The sequence below is a fragment of the Plodia interpunctella genome, chromosome 18 (assembly GCF_027563975.2).
Source record: "Plodia interpunctella isolate USDA-ARS_2022_Savannah chromosome 18, ilPloInte3.2, whole genome shotgun sequence".
Taxonomy (NCBI): Eukaryota; Metazoa; Arthropoda; class Insecta; order Lepidoptera; family Pyralidae; genus Plodia; species Plodia interpunctella.
Genome location: NC_071311.1, coordinates 2,695,307 through 2,712,313, shown reverse-complemented (window position 1 = coordinate 2,712,313; position 17,007 = coordinate 2,695,307). Strand labels below are relative to the sequence as shown.

Here is a 17,007-nt window from a genome sequence, read left to right as displayed (position 1 = left end):
AGAAAAAATGGGTTAAAGTAAAATCATTTGTCTTCTCCGCACCATATATGGTGAATGACGCATACGAGAAATATATTTTTGTTTATTAAAACAAGTGTAAGAATTTGCGAGCTAGCATTTCTACAAAAAATATTTGGAGCAAAAATAAAGAATTGTATAGGCATTTAGCCAATCAAGATCAGATGAAAGTTGTCGATTATAGCCAAGCCCTCTCGTTTTCGATGGGAAATTCGTGCTCTAGGTGGCTACAAGAAATGGGTCACAGAACGAGCAGCGTTCTTTGAACTGTTTCAAGAAAGATGGGATCTAACAGCCAAGCCATAATTTTACATTATTTCCTGCCTGTATGTATTAGGTATTAGATATGTCCAATGCTATTTTGGATGTAATGTGATTGTTAAACAGGGATCATTTATTTATTTCTTAAAACATATTTTTTTCGAAAATAAATATTGGGGTATCAGTCGGATTGCCTAAAAAAACGTCCTGACATACATTACTTAGGTACTCGAGAAATAAATAAAAATATGTTCCTCCGTTTCGAGCTAAGAGTTACTTAGAATCATTATAAGATTTTTTTTTATTTCAATCATACAAAACAAACAGACCTCATCATTAAATATTTGTCTTTAATTGATCGAGGACAAAATAAAAAAAAATTATTTCTCAATTTATTCCTACATATTAAAAAAATAATTGATTGCCAATCGATTCGAATCAGTGATTCCGACTCCAAAGAAATATAAACCAGGACAAGAAAACATTTTATATTATTATTTGGTTTTATTTACAGTAATATAACCAAAGCTCATACTTGACCTCGGAAGTCAACTAAATATAATTTTAAGTTATTCACTACCATTATAGCATTATCGACTTTGGTACCATTGAGGTCCGTTTTATTATTGGAACGAACGAACTCCTTCTGATTGTGCTCTAGGCCATCGTTTTAATTTCATGATCACTATTCACACCTTGAAAGATATGGTAATCATTACACAATTCCCACGAATTATCATTATAAGCAGGTCATGATATATGCTTATAATGATAATTCGACTAAATAGGTGCCATGCCTAATAATACAAAATCCACTTTTTAAAATGATAAATATGGGGGAAATGTAATATTCCTTTGTTCGGAAGTTAATAATAGTGGAAGGATTAGAATTTACACTGCGCATACACAATAGTTCCGTTCCTTGTGATTTACGAGTTCCTGTGTTGTCGTATTGAATATTAAAATTGAACAAGGCTTAAATCATTTATCGTTGGAAATTCACTATAGCCCATTACTGCTAATAAATTTTGCTCAACATGGTCAAGTAGCAATAGTTGCCACTATTGCTAGTTTATTCGTAGGTGGCAAGGCTTGTGCGTGGTGTTTGCTGTACAGATTATAAGTCCGAACCGACATGGATTTTATATTGGTATTGATAGTGTACGATGTCAATTCAACACAAACACTGAATGCAACTAAAAGCATTGCTCAGTCTTGTTCCGTTGCGACGACGTAGCACGTTGTGGCTCACATTGATGTGCGTTGACGTACGTCAAATCTCGATACAATACGTACAATTTCTGCGTTGTCCGTCGAGGGATATTAACATTTGATTGATAGCTTGCCTGAGCTCGATTTTTAGTCCTAGTTTGTGTTGTATGGAAAAAAACCATTCACAAATAATAATAACATGACGAAGGATTACGGAGCGCAACGGAGTAATGGGGCATGGCTCTAAATCATATTACTACTTTGGTAAAGTTCTTCTTCTTGTCAAGTCGGAATGGTTATTCAGACGATGTTCGACCAGTATGTGCCCACGCTGATCGCTCTGTTGTTGACCTCGTTCAAATGCTCCATAGTGCAGGAGTTGAGATATACAGCAGGTGAGTCATAACTTGAACAGCACCGAAATCACACTAGTTATTTAAGTTAAAAAGTTTTGGAAAAGTTTAAACAAACTGATTATAATGTCCACTCAGTCATCGAAATAACGATTGTTTAGTTGGTATTGTGTTTCAGTGACAGCTACCGTTAGCTGGAATACCGCTAGCCAGGCATTAGAGCATCGCCCTTTGAAGTCAGGGTGTCAGAATCGTTACATGCTCTGATAATAATGATCATTTTCCCACGATCTTTCGAACAGTTTTAGAACAACTCCAGTAGCCGAATCGTTATTTCAAACAACTTATAGTTGTATTCATGCCTATGGATTGTGGTCGTTTTGTAGAAAGTTATGTGTATAACTTTCTTGGCGATTATTATTGTCTAGTTGGAGACGCTCGAGCAAGCATCACACGGGTGATAGCTCCTCCGATTCTGAGATAATTTCACTCATTTTTCCGATAAGTTTTCAACTTTACTAATGACATGGTGTGCCGTGCCTTCTCCAAAATCAATATAGAGATTAACAGACATTCGAAGAGATGTAGAACCAGAACCACGAATGAAACCCTGCAGACGCGGCGCTATAGCCGCTGAAAACAACAACATGGCCTATCTGTTAAATCGGGAGTTTTGTGTAGCATATCTTGCAGCGGTCTTGGAGAATAATGCATTTCATTTAACGGGTTTTCAAAATATTTCCCAATTATATTTGTCTATTTTCATTTCGCCCATGTATAAAGATATCAGCTCTATCAAACACCATTCAATTTGTATTTGTTTACGGACGATCGTTGGATGACATAACGGTCTGTAATTTAAACATTGAAACAATCATCTCACTAGCAAAACAATATTTCTTATTCATAAAATGCGAATATGCATTATGGTATAGTGCGCTCAACGTAATCTTTTTGCTTACTATTTGCTTTAATTAACAAGAATCGTTTTGATGAAAGTGCTCTTTAATGATGCGAAACATGCTACCTAGATGTATTATCGAATATCCATCGAGTTTTATAAAAAACAGTAATTATTCTGGTTAAATTAACAACTTCTTATGCATCAAAAACAGTTTTGTAATATTACAAACTACTTATTTGGGTGACAGATATTTATAGATATGTAGACAAAAATGTTTATGTTAATAATGCAATGTTTTTATAACTGTGATGAAGGTAGAATACAACATAGGCAACTAAGGATGCCGAAGACCGTGCGAAATGGAGAAGAAAAAGTAGGGAAGCGGACCTGACGTTCATTAGTGGAGGCAGGAACTGAGAAACGCTAAGATGAAAGAGAAGGTGGAACACAACGCTGTCCGAGCGAAATATTGATTTATTTTATACATGTCTAGACAAACGTAATTCTTTTAATTCTATCCTACTAATAACTATTATAAATGTCAAAGTTTGGATGTTTGTGAGGATTTAACTTGGATACAATCTAGAATAGTAGATATATATTTTATCCCGAAATTCCTACGAGAGCGAAGCCCAGCTTGTAAAAAAATATTTCTGCGCAATATGATCTGCTCCATCTGGCCTGGTGATGACGAATGTATATGTACATAAGTATTAGCCTACATTCCTAATTACAAAATGACAATTAATAACTCCTTGAGAAGACTGAGGTCATCGCTGATGGGTGCAACCGGCTATAATCATGATAATTGTCCCAATGACGTTCATAGCCACAATTTCAATGATTTTGTTTTATAATAACATGTTAATAAATAAATCCACTTTTTTCTGATAAATAAATAATTGATGGTGAATTACAATTTTTTATCAGTGTTGCGATTAGATTGATGGCACACCTGAAATCAGTCATGTGTGTGTGATAGACATAATCTGTCCAGTCATCGCAATAAATCCGCGAGTAAGAATATAATAATGCCGGGAACACACTATCGCCGAACTTGGACAGATGCATGAACGTTGGAGCCGGCATAAGGTTCTTGATTATCAGTAATTAAGTTCTATGGTTCAAAGCTATGGCTAAGTTCGTAGTGCTGACACTCTCCAGTCACCCTAGCCTCCAATTGCGTTAGTAACTTCAGTTGGATCGCTTACTGAACTTCGATAAATCCGCTTTTTTACCGTTTCGGTATCGCAAAAATAGTTTGACAGATTCTTAGAGTGAGCGTTGTCAAAATAAAAAAAATACAATAAGGTACAATAGTGATCGAGAAGTTATCAGTGCGATTGGGCTTATCTTTGTTGGTAAACTCAACACACGTGAACAGTGGAAACAATATGGTAACTTCCCATTAGTAGGTAAATTCAAAGAAAAAAATATATTTTAAGAAATGATGTCTGAGATAGAGTAGTATAGTAAATGTTGTTATTATTAGCCCTTCACAATAAACGAGTAGCGCATTCATGTTTGCTGTTAGGCTATCATTTACAAACATGTAGATTTCAGTCATCAATCGTGGAATCATCAACGGGCAATAATCGGGTCGGGTATCAAATCGAGTAGCGTGTGAAGCGGATGGCGCGTGTAGATGCGCCCGCGCTCCCGTTACTTATCGGACTGCTTCCTGGCTGGATAGAATATCCATGTTTATGATCACTTATCTGGCGTATCCATTTCGCTTTGGCATAACAATAATAATATGTCATCATCAGTCAATTGTTTTTCGACAAAAGTAAATAAACGTCAAAAGAAACACTAGTGCTGATGGCACTATAGTGTGCTATTTGATATATTTTAATTTCATTGACTTAAGTCTTAATATATAAGGTGACTACATTGACTGAACATGTAGACTATATGTATAAAAATATAGAAATTATAAAATCTAAGAATCAATCTTTTTTTTGTATCGCTGGCCAGTGATAGATAAGATAATCAGCCAAGACTTCTAGCTATTTCAGGAATTGGTCTCCCCGCGAGAGGAGCTGCCACCTGGCTATGAACAGCGCTGACCTATCGAACTCGCTTAACTAACTGCGTTACTCATGTGGGCCTGTGTCAAGATAGTCCATGGGGTATGCTTGATAACTTCGAAAACACATGCGGTGTTGGTGGTGGTCAAAATGTGGTGTCTATTCGCAAACAATGCTCGTTTGTCCTGAATGAAGCCCATTTTCGGGAAGATATGATTTGAGTTGTTCTCGTTGTCAGCATCGACGCGCAAAGTAGAAGAATGTAGGTACAAGCTACCAATATGGTACCTACACACATTTTATAAAGTAGGTGGGTACTTTCTACTAAGATCAGGTCAGTGATGCATATAGCATGCCAATGTAATGTGTGTTGTGTTCAATTGTGCATGCAGTCAGGTGAAAAAAGCACTGTGGTTAACGCCTGAGCAGTGAAAGCAAAAGTCACTTCGATAATAAAATTTGTCAGCTAAAGAATCGTTATCTATTCGAGTATTATGATAAACATTGCAATCGATAAAATATGTAATTGATAATAGTGGCTCATGAGCTGGCTCATGAGCTGGCTCATGAGCTGGCTCATGTCTGCAATACAAACACGAGGTAACAGCGTCTGCGCCATCAACTGTAGGCCACCAAGGAGAGTCATAAATTTTAAATCTATCCATGCAAGTTATGACTTGCATGTATTATTAGGTGTACAATACCACAGGTTCATCATTGGTGATGATGATCAAACCAATGATGAACACCTAGTAATAAAACAATGTACTTAATGGGAAAACTAATAGATTTCCATGTAAGACTAGTTTTCTTTCGTTAATTACATGGCCATACATGGCATATTAGAAATGGGTACAGTAATTATCCACATGTGTAAAAAAGGAATCATCATCAGCATAGCGATTTTAATGTTCTCACTGTTTGTGGCAGTTTATTCCAATTTGTGCACTTGGGTGACATAGGTAAACAATGGAATTTTAGTCTCATTACACCAAGGTGGTAAGTGATTTGACTAGTCTCCTCTGTTCATCTTGGCATCAATTCCGAGATCTAAGGTAGAAAGCTATTTATCAGTTGGCAACAAGAACAGACCAAATCATGGAAAAAGAGATCCAGAAAAACAGGCTTAGTCCGCAGAAAACCCAGAGTAAGACACCTCTTGCACAATGTATTTCATGTGTTCTCATGCACCAAATATATATTTTTTGTATGACCTGAGAAAACAGTTTCCATTCATTCATACACAGATGTAAAAAAATATGACTATTTCATAACGGACATTTGTCAGCCATAAACAGAAGGCGCACTGTCTTATTCCAGAAGTCAAAACAATAGTAAAATGACAAACACATGTGTTTTGATAACAATTACCATTTCTTTCTTGTTTCTCAGAGCGAAGGAAGTTTGGAGATTCGAGTTCAATGAAAATAGGAACAATCAATCAATAGTACTTGCAACTGGACAACAACAGATCTAATTTTTTTTTATAAGGTGTGTAAGTAATTAAGAAAATGAATTCTAAATCAATTTCATCAAGAATAATGTAAGATAGCGGATTGAGAGAAAAAAAATCAGTTATGGAAAACAGACAAGAATTGTCAAAATGAACTAAATGGGAAAATACATTCATTATTCCAGAAGAGTTAGATTTTAATTAGAGTGAGGATATTGATTTCGTCAGTGAAAACTAGTTTTCATTTGGTGTAATAATGAATTTGGATTGGATTGAAACTAGTTTCATAGGACTAATCCTCATAGATATATTTGTAGAATTTTGTTTGTTGCATATAATTATGTATATTTCTAATTTAATAACTTATAAAAATGTTGAGAGACCTTTGCCCACCAAAGAGCGAACAGGTTAAAAAAATAAATATTTGAAAATGTAATCCCTAAAACTCATTAGCAGACACCAAATAAAATTTTGTTTTTAATTTTTGTGAGGTATTGAACATGTTGTACTTTTCCAGACAATACCATAATTTCTCAGCTGTAAGTACCACAATTAACAAAACTGTTAATTCTTGACTGATTGTTCAATATATAATCAAAGTCTTATAAATCAATTTGAAGCATAACTTTTATGTAATTAAGCATTGCAAATTAATTAGTATATACCCATTAATTGTTCTTCATTAGGTATACAATGATTGACCATGTCTCCAAAAATAATTAAAAAATAGAAATACAAAAATGGGGTTTTGAAGTTGTTTATTTTATTGAACTGAATAATTTCCATGAATTACAGATTCTAGCATTCTGGTAACAGGTATAGGTTAGGCTGGTTATAGGTACTTAGGTATGTATGCTTGTCAGAATAAGGACAATGTAGCTGCAGCAAGTAATCTTGATTCTTGGAATTGACAGGATAGGATGTGGGAGGGATGTCTGCAGAGGAAATAAATTATAATTCAAATTAATTAGTTTACTACATTTATCATCTTATAGTTTACTCATTGCCGATGTTTTTTTCTCACTATTCATCAAATAGGTATAAAAAATCTGGGAATATTTTGATACAAAACAAGATTGTGATAAGTACCTAATTCTTACATGTTAAATATTGATAAAAATGTACTTACCACTAAGAATTATGTTGTGTGAAAGTCCTTTGAAATCCAAATTTACAATCACACTGCCCTATAACAGCGTCCAAAGACTATTTTTAGAAAAAAATCACGATTTATCATAACCATAACACAGCATCACTTTCATTGATTTCACAGGGAAAAATAATGGTTGAAACGAAATTTCAAATTACACAGTCACTCACTTTTAATGAAAAGTTCATAAATTACGAATTCGAATAAGAAACAAGATAGAAAAAAAAATTAATCACGGTTGTAGGTCAAAACAAAACAATGAATGATTTCAAAATAAAATCTAACCTCGAGATTAATTTAGAAACGTCACTAGTTTAGATCCTATGGGATGGAAGATCCAAATTAATTTATTTTCAGTATTGTTTATTACAAGATTTTAAATACAATTAATTTTAAAAAATTAAATACGAATTTTACAGCACAGTCGCGTTTGCGTACGCAAAGCAAAATGTCAGATAAAACAAAACTTTTTTACTGGCTCGCTAGCTGGCTGGGTCGCCGGTCTCTGAGAACGAGCGAGCGAAGATATGAGAAAACCACTTGTGTGAGAGAGATAGAACGCCAATAGTGATGTGCCGTCGTCGTCAAATGGATGACATTCACGTTATTTGTATTAGGGACTGGGTAGGGCTGTCTGATAAAAAACTCTTGTAGTGATAATTCCGTTCATATTATGTAATGTAAGCCACAATAGTATTTTCTTAGTTCGTTTTTATTTTAAACCCTTTACTTGGGGTTATGGTTTTCAGATTGATTTTTTGACATGTACTGTAGTGTGTGATGCAAAATGCTAAATTTCATATTTTTGTTGGTTTGATTGTAATATTTAACTTAAGAAAAAACATATATAAATTTAAAATAATACAAGAAAGATACAACGATGGACTTATCCAATGTAATCTTTTATATACAAAGTGATAGGCTGAGGGGACGTTGTACGCTAGTTAGCTAGGCTAGACAGTAAAGCTATTTAATATTACCAATTCATATAGAGTGCTTATATAATTTTAGGGCAACTATTTAGTCTTATGTCGCTTATTTTAGTTGCATCTTTTGATCGCATTGTTTCCGGATTTCTCAGTCGTTGAGCGTCGGAGCCCAGGATCTGCTAGACTTGTTCAGGTTGACTTCGAACTTTGATTATTTTCACAGCTGAAAAAGTAAATTTAGTTTTTCTACTTGATACCAGTATCTCTTTGATTTGATATTATTTCTGCATTCTGAGTACTGACCGTTCCTGAGGAAGAGTCTAGGCAGAAGGACGGAAAGACGGACAACGAAGTGTCCCGTCTTATAAGGTTCGGTTTTTACTTTTTGTGGTACGTAACCCTAAAAATCTTATATATAAGTTATGTTAGTATGGTAATGTTGCGAATTTGATCAAAGTTGAAGGTCAAGTTATGAGCTCATGACGATTTATTATGAATGGCAATGATTGAGGTGATGCAAAGTAGGTACTTGTATGTTGTACAATTCGCGGCACATATGTTGAACCAAAGTGGCGGCTGTCATCTTAGGTTTAATTGATTCAACAAATGTTGAGAATGTGGAGAATGTTTATTTTAAAAAAATAATCAAGAATTTGAATTTCGCAGGTAACCACGGAAAATCCTTTACTGAAAACCTGTGCTGACGGCCGCTATTTTTGTTCAACTTAAGTGCCGGGGATTTGTACTTAGTTCCGCTTTCGAAATGATGGGCCGGCGCAATACTACATAATATACCACTAGCTGTTGCCTGCAACTGTGCCTCTACTGCAGGTAGAGCTGTAGCCTGTGCTGTGTTCCAAACGTTGCGGTATACATTGTTGGTTTTATGTGTTTGCCGAATAAATGATTTCTCTTTCTTTCTTTCTTTCTTTCATTGTGGTAAATAAAAGCGCTCATATAAACTACGCAATGTAATCCCGTCAGCATCTGACCGAGTACGGTGGTAGTGTGTAGCCGGCATAAAGTGCATCGGTAAAGTGTTAAAAATGATTGCTTGGTTTATTGGTGCCAAATTATATGCCTACCATTATCAGTAGGCAAAGTTGTAAGTACATGTCAAATTTCGAATTTTTTATTCATTCGGTGGATGTTATATGCTATGGACCAAGTAATAAAAAAATGCCCGCGAGACTTGAATAATCCAAAATCATAGAGCCACGATACGAATTTCTGTAAAACCGTTTATGAGGATGATGTGTATGTATGTTATGTATGTTTGTAACTCTTTCACGCAAAATCTAAGATTGTTAAGAAATTTGGCACACGAGTAAAATATAATCTGGAATACCACATAGGGTACTTTTTATCCCAACATTCCCACGCAACATTTCCATTTCCACAGCGCTATCTACTGTGTGGAGGACACAATGTACGCACGAGTCAGCGTTCCTCTTATAGGAAGGTCTAGAAGTTCCTTGCCCATAGGCTACAGTTGTGGAACAAAGGGTTGCTAAAAAAAAAAGGACAATTTGAAAACATTGACAAGTTATTTTTGTAATACGTGACGATGTGTACGAAAATAAATAGGTTATTAAATTAAATAAAATTAAATATTAAATATATTAGGACAAACCACACAGATTGAGCTAGCCCCAAAGTAAGTTCGAAACTTGTGTTATGGGATACTAACAAACCGGTACTATATTTTATAACAAATACATATATAGATAAACATCCAAGACCCGGGCCAATCAGAAAAAGATCGTTTTCCATCATGACCCGACCGGGGATCGAACCCGGGACCTCTCGGTTCAGTGGCAAGAACTTTACCACTGCGCCACCGAGGTCGTCGTACATAGGTAACATTTAAACTTGTATCGGTATTATCATTATTTGCAGATTTGCGCACAATCTGTAATAAAAGTTCATCTTTCTTTTTAACGTACTGAAATATATAAATTGCAGTCACAATAAGGCTAAAGAATGTCCTGAAGGGAAGATGAAAATTTACCTCTACGTGGAATATTACAAGACTCGACTTAAAAATACGTCCATATTATTAAATTTACACTTGATGCATTTTTGAAATGCTCATGAACTTTGCCAGTCTTTAAAGGAAGCGACCGTTATCCCGACACTATTTCCATAGGCTTGACGTTGAGTCTCTTCGCTAGCGCCGCACTGGAGTCAATTTGCTGCTTGACGTATGATACCGTCCCACGATCTGCTGTTTCTTGGGCGTTCTTCTTTTCTTTGTCGCCGGGAGCTAGCACTGGCAGGCTAGGATCCGTCTGATAAAAAAAGAAAAGTTTTTTTTACAAAAAAAGGAGTATTTGATTGACGCAAGCTTTTATTGCCCAAGAGATCTTTCAAAACGTTACAAAAAATCAAAGGATTTAGTATAAGTAGGTTTGCAAGTCACTTCGATATCGAATCGATTCGGAGACACAGCGCAGTGATTGGTTAGCTACGTCTTACTTCGAATCTACTCGACGGTGAGTTGTAAATAGCATAGTCGCACTACGCACAAAGTGCAGTAAACCGTTGCGGAGTTCTTTCGTTGGGAGCCGATCCTGGGTGGCCCAGTTGGTCATGCTTATCATGTGCTTATCTTATTGTTATGGATACTTAAGCGATGTGGAAAATGTAAATACCTACCTAGCGAAATTTAACTTACAAGATGATAAAACCCTATGTGCTGCTCTAAGTACATACAACACGTGTACATCATCAAAATCAATTCAAAATGAAGTGGTAAAATAAATAAGGGTAGACGGATGATGACGATACCGGCTCGAGCTGCCTCCAGTGCTGAATGCAGTCGGCGAGGCGGTCCCCGAAGCCGGGCGCGAAGCTGCCGGGGTCGACGGCCACGAAGCAGTGCCCCAGGTCGGCCGGCCCGCCCGCGCCGCTGTGCGACCACGACCGCACGTGGTGACCATACTTTGCACCTGAAATTATTGTGAAATCAAGGAGACTTATCCATTTTACATGTTTTTTACTGTCAAAGCCAGTTTGTGATTGTGTGTTCGTTATTAAATTTTTGGATCACTCTCGTACTATGAGACTGCAACGCACGCACGTAGTACAGTGCTTTGTGCTCGCACATTAGCGCCACTCAGGGTTTCACTCCATTGTTATCATTTTCTTTTAATTTAAATATATAGGTACAGTCAACAGAACACCGCTATTACCATAAAGCACCATAAAGGCTCATGCAGGGTGACTTGAAGTGCTGTTGGCTGTACTGGACAAAACATAGTTTCATTTTTAATGGGGCGAATGGAATTTTAAGAATCGTCTCTTTTTTCTTTAGTACTTACTCTGCGATATAGCTTATGGTGGAGTTACCTGATGAAATTCCACAGAACAGTTCCACCATGGCAGCCAAGCCAAATCCTTTGTACCCAGACGTCTTCTCACCTCCGCCTAGCGGCATCAGGCAGCTTGTGTCAAAGGCCTGCGGGTTAGTTAAATATTTTAACAATTAAGGGTGGGTTGCACCGTCAAATTTGACATTGACTTTAACGTGCGCAGAAAAACGCAATGTAATTTACGCCATTTTATCTAAAGGCGAGTGGCGCGGTGGCCGTCTAAAATCAACGTCAAATTTGACGGTCCAAGTCACCCCAAGTAATTCCACTTGTCTTCCACGTTGGTCTGAGAGCGAACGAGCCACGGTGGTCTGATTCTCTTACGAAGTAACTAGTTAGTAATCTAGGTCATACTCGCTGGTATCTCATGCTTCACATACCAATTGTGCATCTGTAGTTTCCTTGCCGTCTGGTCCCTGCGCCCAACCGCTGGGTATGGGTTCACCTTTTCTTAGTTGCATCTCTATCTGTTTGATAAAACAAACAATTTTTCAGAAAAAGTCGTTTAGGATAATTCACCCGTAGTTATATAAATTTAAGTCGTAAATATTCTTTCTAAATACATATATTCACGACACAGCATTTGGGGCTTCTTAGCACCACTACATACGAGTATCTATTACATACATCTGAAATTTAAACACGGTTATTCCATTATTTAAGAAAAACGTCAAGAACGTCGTAAAGAAGGTCGGTTTGACGACCTGACGGTCATCATACCAGACTGCTACACTGGAGGTCCCGGGTTCGATCCCCGGTCAGGTCAAGATGGAAAATGATCTTTTTCAGATTGACCTAAGTCTTGGATGTTTATCTATTTGTATATATTATAGAATATAGTAACGTTGAGTTAGTATCCTATAACAAAAGTTTCGAACTTACTTTAGTACTAACTCAGTCTGTGTGATTTGCCTTTATATATTTATTTCTTTATTTATCTTAGCACCTAAAGTACTTGGTCAATATTCACCTTTCCGACAGCAACGGCTGTGGTGGCCATGTCCAGGTAGAAGGATTCTCCTTGTGACGCTGGTGCCACCACGGACAGAGGGTTGGTGCCTAGGGCTGACTGAAAATGTCAATAAATGTAACTCATTAGTCAATGATTACTTATATATTTTTGAAGCACTGGCGTAAACTGAACTTGTAGATGGGATTACGTCGGCCTTTAGAGAATATACTTGGAACATACTTGGCGTAAAACTGGGTATCTTGATACTGAATAAACATAATTATGATCATTAAGGCTTTTGCCCAGCAGTGGGGCTTAAATGAGTAAAAAAAAATCATTAAATTTTATAAGCTATACAAGGAAACAAGGGAATATTGGCATATGGTCTCCAGAAATATTTGCGACATAAAGTTGGTAACTTTCGCGATCGAAATTGTATGAGTTGAAATTTTGAATAAAAAGGAATGAATATGATTCAATAAAGAGTTTTTTCTTTCCTTATCAAAGAATCACGTTCAGGCTTCATAACTTGTTTATTGTTCATTTATCCTCAATCTCTCGGTGACAAATATCATTAAAATCGGATGCAAACCTGTTTACTTCTTGTGGGGGCCAGCAGTGGTGAAGTGTTGGTGAACGCCATGCCTATAAGACCCTTGTCAGCTGCTTTCTGAGCCCAGTAACCTGCCATGCCGTTGTGGTTTGATCCTGAAACATAAAATTCATTATAAAAAGTTCCGATCCCGTGAACACGAAAGTAGTTTAAATGAATTAACGGAGAACGCGCCGCACTCTTTCGCTTCTGAGCTTTGTTCTCTGTTTCTGAGTTGAAGCCCAAGGTTCGCGTTCTACTTTGTCTCCTCCACTTCGCACGGTCGTCAGCATCCTCAGTTGCCAGACTAATGGTCTTTGATGACATCAACCAGGGACCAGTAGCGGATTCACGAGTAGGGCGGCAAATTTAAAATGTTATTAGATTTCACCAAATAACTTGTCCAATTGAGAAATTTGAACGTTTTTACTCATCTCCTGTACTCTCTTGTATCGCTCATACACATACAAAAGAACGCATCGCATTCAACCGTAATTAGGACATACTACAATTAAGCAGTTGAATAGTAACAAAGCAATTAGATTCAATCCGTGGAAGTATGACGTCATTTAATACATTAGGTTTTCGTGCACGTACAACTGTTAACAGGATTAATTAATATTTTGTGTCAACAGTATACTTTTTTTTTCCTAAGAAAATTGTTTTCGATGAAGAGTGTTTCTGCAGTAGATACCCCTTACCAGAAGAACATATAAAACTCTATTCGATTGACATAATCAGTGCCATCATGCTATCAAATATAATTATCAATAGTTCTATATCATAATAGAGCTATGTAGGTTGTGTATACAACAAGAGATAAGATAGTTAAGATAGACATACATTCGGTCAGTGACTGATACAAATAACATGGATTTTTACTTCCAATCCTCCCACGATTGCACACCTATCTAACTATAATGAAGTAAGTATGGTAATAATATGACGTGAAAGTCGAAATTCTAAATAAACGCTGTAAGTTTGATCGAAATTTTACATAGTTCTGGCTCTCTCTTAGGAATTAGTTCTTGTATCAAAATTAAGAAAATAAACAAACGTGTCCACCTTGAATTGTATGATTGCATTGTTAAACAAGTACATATTCACAATTTTATAAATAAATCAATACTTCAATATCCTTAACTTACATAATATGTTTAAGTCTTTGTTCTGTCAATTTAGTCTTGGCAATTTTTTTTTGTAAAATGGTTCCAAGTATCTGGGAGCAAACCAAAAATCAACTTTGGCATCATAATGAGAATTTTAAATTTACTTACTTTAGTGGTGATTCTAAAAAATAATGTATTGCATATCCTCGTAATAATAAAAAATTTGGTTCGTTGGAAATTATAAATAGTTTAAATTGGCTGGTTCAAATGATCGATATGGAAATCCTGGTGTTTAAAATAAGTGATAAGTATTCACCAATGGTGTTAAACGTAACTTAATTCGGACATCTGCACTGGTTTCGGCATAGCAAAATAGAATAATGCGACATCTAAGTTTACGTAGGTTTATTAAACATGTATTTTGCATGCAACCATCGCCTACCAGCATGTATAAGAAATTTCTGTCCACGATTCTCCTCAACTCCATCCCTCACTTTCACTAATCAGACCTCAATAACTTACCTTTGACGGTAACCCATCCTACGCCTGTAATCATAGCCTTGTTAATCGCGATGTCCATAGCAAAATGGCTGGCTGTGGCGCCCAAGACGTTATTGGCGTCCACCCAGGCTGTCGACGCGTTTTCTTTTAGTATTACGGGCTTATTGTTGGGCTGGCAAGCGCCTTTGATTATGTCGTTTACGTACATTTCTGAAAAGATTGCAATAACTATGTTAACCGGGACCATGGAAAGATGTAAAGGATACCTCAAATGTTATGCCCATCGTGTTAGTTTAGTTCTGATGCCGGCTACACACTATTGTTTAATAATCCGTCGCGTCTGCGGCGTTTGTGTCTGTTTGAATACGATATCCTCAAAAGCTTACGGATTTTTGTACGGTTTTCACCAATCGATAGTGGAGCCGGGCCGGATTGCTAGTTAATAAATAACTTACCTAACCTATTAAGCCCGTGGCTAGGATGCCCCATCTTGTCTGCCTGGATGAGCAGGTCGGCCTGCTGCTCGGCAGCCTTCGCCGAAGCCCCGACCGCCTTCAGACAGTCGCCCATGAACCTAACTGCTTCTGACGTCACCACTTTCGCCATTGATGAGGTTATCTGTCAAGTGAACTATGATAAAATGATCAATCATCCTCATCCTTACATATTATAAAACAAATACATGTGTTCTGTCTGTTATTACTCATTTTAGTATACTAATTACCTACTAATTATTATAAAATTTTATCTAACAGAATGTATATGCCTAAATAAATATTCTAACTTCTATATCGGGACCTACTTATTTATTTATTTTATTTGCCGAATAAAGCATTTCTTTCTTTCTTTTCATTAGCGTAAATATGTCTTGTATGAAAAACGCATTAAATCATTTGAATTGAATCCTTAAAATTTTAATGAATCATATCATAAGCGATATAGAGTCAATGTCAATGATTATTGTAAACAAACAACCTATTAAAAACAGCAAAGCAGGTAGCGACCTTGGCATCCGTAATGTTACGTTACATAAATTTAATAATATCTCCAATGCTGCTCGAATAGGAACACAAAGTAAGTTAAAATAAGAACTAATTTGGTTAAAACAATACAACGGGAAAAGACGCGGCAAAGACAAAACTGGCTCTTTGAAAAAAAGAAAAAGTAATAATCGGCAAAAGACGCTGCAAAACGGGCTGGTTGAAAAATTAAAAAATAAAAAGAAAGTAACTGACCTTACCACTGACTTACAATGAGAATAATTTATGAAAACAAATAAATTCTAATTTTGAAATCACGATAAAGGCCACGTATGACGTAACGTCTGCACGTGTGCTCGGAAGCCCTCCACAATGTAAACTACTAACAGAATACTCGACTCGACCGATTATGACATGTGATGTCTTTACTTTTATTACGTTAACAGGTTGACATTTCAACTGGCTATATTATCTACTTTCAATCATTACTTGAATGGGTAATTAGAATATAGAGACGATAATGTAGGTGTACAGTATTTTTTATTAACATCACGAATTTTTGGACTTCACGAAATGGATTACAAAGTTTCCCAAAAGACACTGATTAGCTAATTGGACGTTCGATTAGCTGATCAGCCATTTTCAAAAGAAAACAAAAATAATGTAAAATAGTTAAAAAGGTAAGACAGGGATATTTCTTGCGTAGTGAGGTCATAAAAGGCAACAGAAGAAAAATTTGCTAATTTTTGTCGTCATAAAACTAAAAATGTAATTTTTATTCCGGCCTTTCTGGTTTCGCATGGGTAGAATAGAACCACAAAACAATTTTCACCTTCCTTAGAAATTTCACTATCTATTGTTGAAAACTATACAAAAATCCGTCCGGTAGTTTTTGAGTTAATATTCTATTATTTATGAAAAGTTTATCGCGTTCTACACACTTATTTTTATATTATATATGGAAATTAATGTCACCTGTTGCCAATAAACTCACAAAGTTATAGATTTTTTCTATGACAATTATCCTTATTTTCTTTAAAAGACATACCGGTGAAGAAATAAGAAATATGTACATAGGTAAATTGTTATGAAGTTATTTATTATAAACTGAAAATACGATAAGGTAAACTTATATTTGCCACGACATTAGTACTTATCAAAATACAAACAGTTACATTGTTTTCATTAT

General features: G+C 36.1%; 2 protein-coding genes and 1 long non-coding RNA gene across 8 annotated transcripts in view; 1 reads left to right on the top strand and 2 right to left on the bottom strand.

Moving 5' to 3' along the window:
- Nucleotides 1-9,126, bottom strand: part of fdl (fused lobes) — a 76,372-nt gene extending 67,246 nt beyond the window's left edge. Inside the window, exon 1 of the mRNA XM_053758169.2 lies at nt 7,361-9,126. The gene's annotated coding sequence lies outside the window, so the exon portion shown is untranslated. The remainder of the gene's footprint in view (nt 1-7,360) is intronic.
- Nucleotides 5,341-6,984, top strand: LOC128677395 (uncharacterized). Its single transcript, XR_008405523.1, has 2 exons — nt 5,341-5,378; nt 6,171-6,984. It is a non-coding gene; the product is annotated as an uncharacterized LOC128677395 (long non-coding RNA).
- Nucleotides 9,127-9,838: 712 nt separating the features above from the next.
- LOC128677393 (uncharacterized protein) lies at nt 9,839-16,233 on the bottom strand. Of its 6 annotated transcripts, none has more exons than XM_053758171.1 (9): nt 16,074-16,233; nt 15,294-15,456; nt 14,860-15,048; nt 13,229-13,344; nt 12,655-12,753; nt 12,065-12,151; nt 11,662-11,770; nt 11,101-11,261; nt 9,839-10,601 (listed from the first exon to the last, which is right to left on the bottom strand). In XM_053758171.1, the coding sequence occupies exons 2-9, from the start codon at nt 15,442-15,444 to the stop codon at nt 10,437-10,439; spliced, it is 1,077 nt and encodes a 358-aa protein (XP_053614146.1). In that variant the 5' UTR covers nt 15,445-15,456; nt 16,074-16,233; the 3' UTR covers nt 9,839-10,436. The 6 variants fall into 6 exon arrangements, with proteins under 6 accessions (XP_053614146.1, XP_053614150.1, XP_053614148.1 ...); XM_053758175.1 differs by having other exon boundaries at nt 9,839-10,590; XM_053758173.2 differs by having other exon boundaries at nt 16,079-16,213.
- Nucleotides 16,234-17,007: the final 774 nt, after the last annotated feature.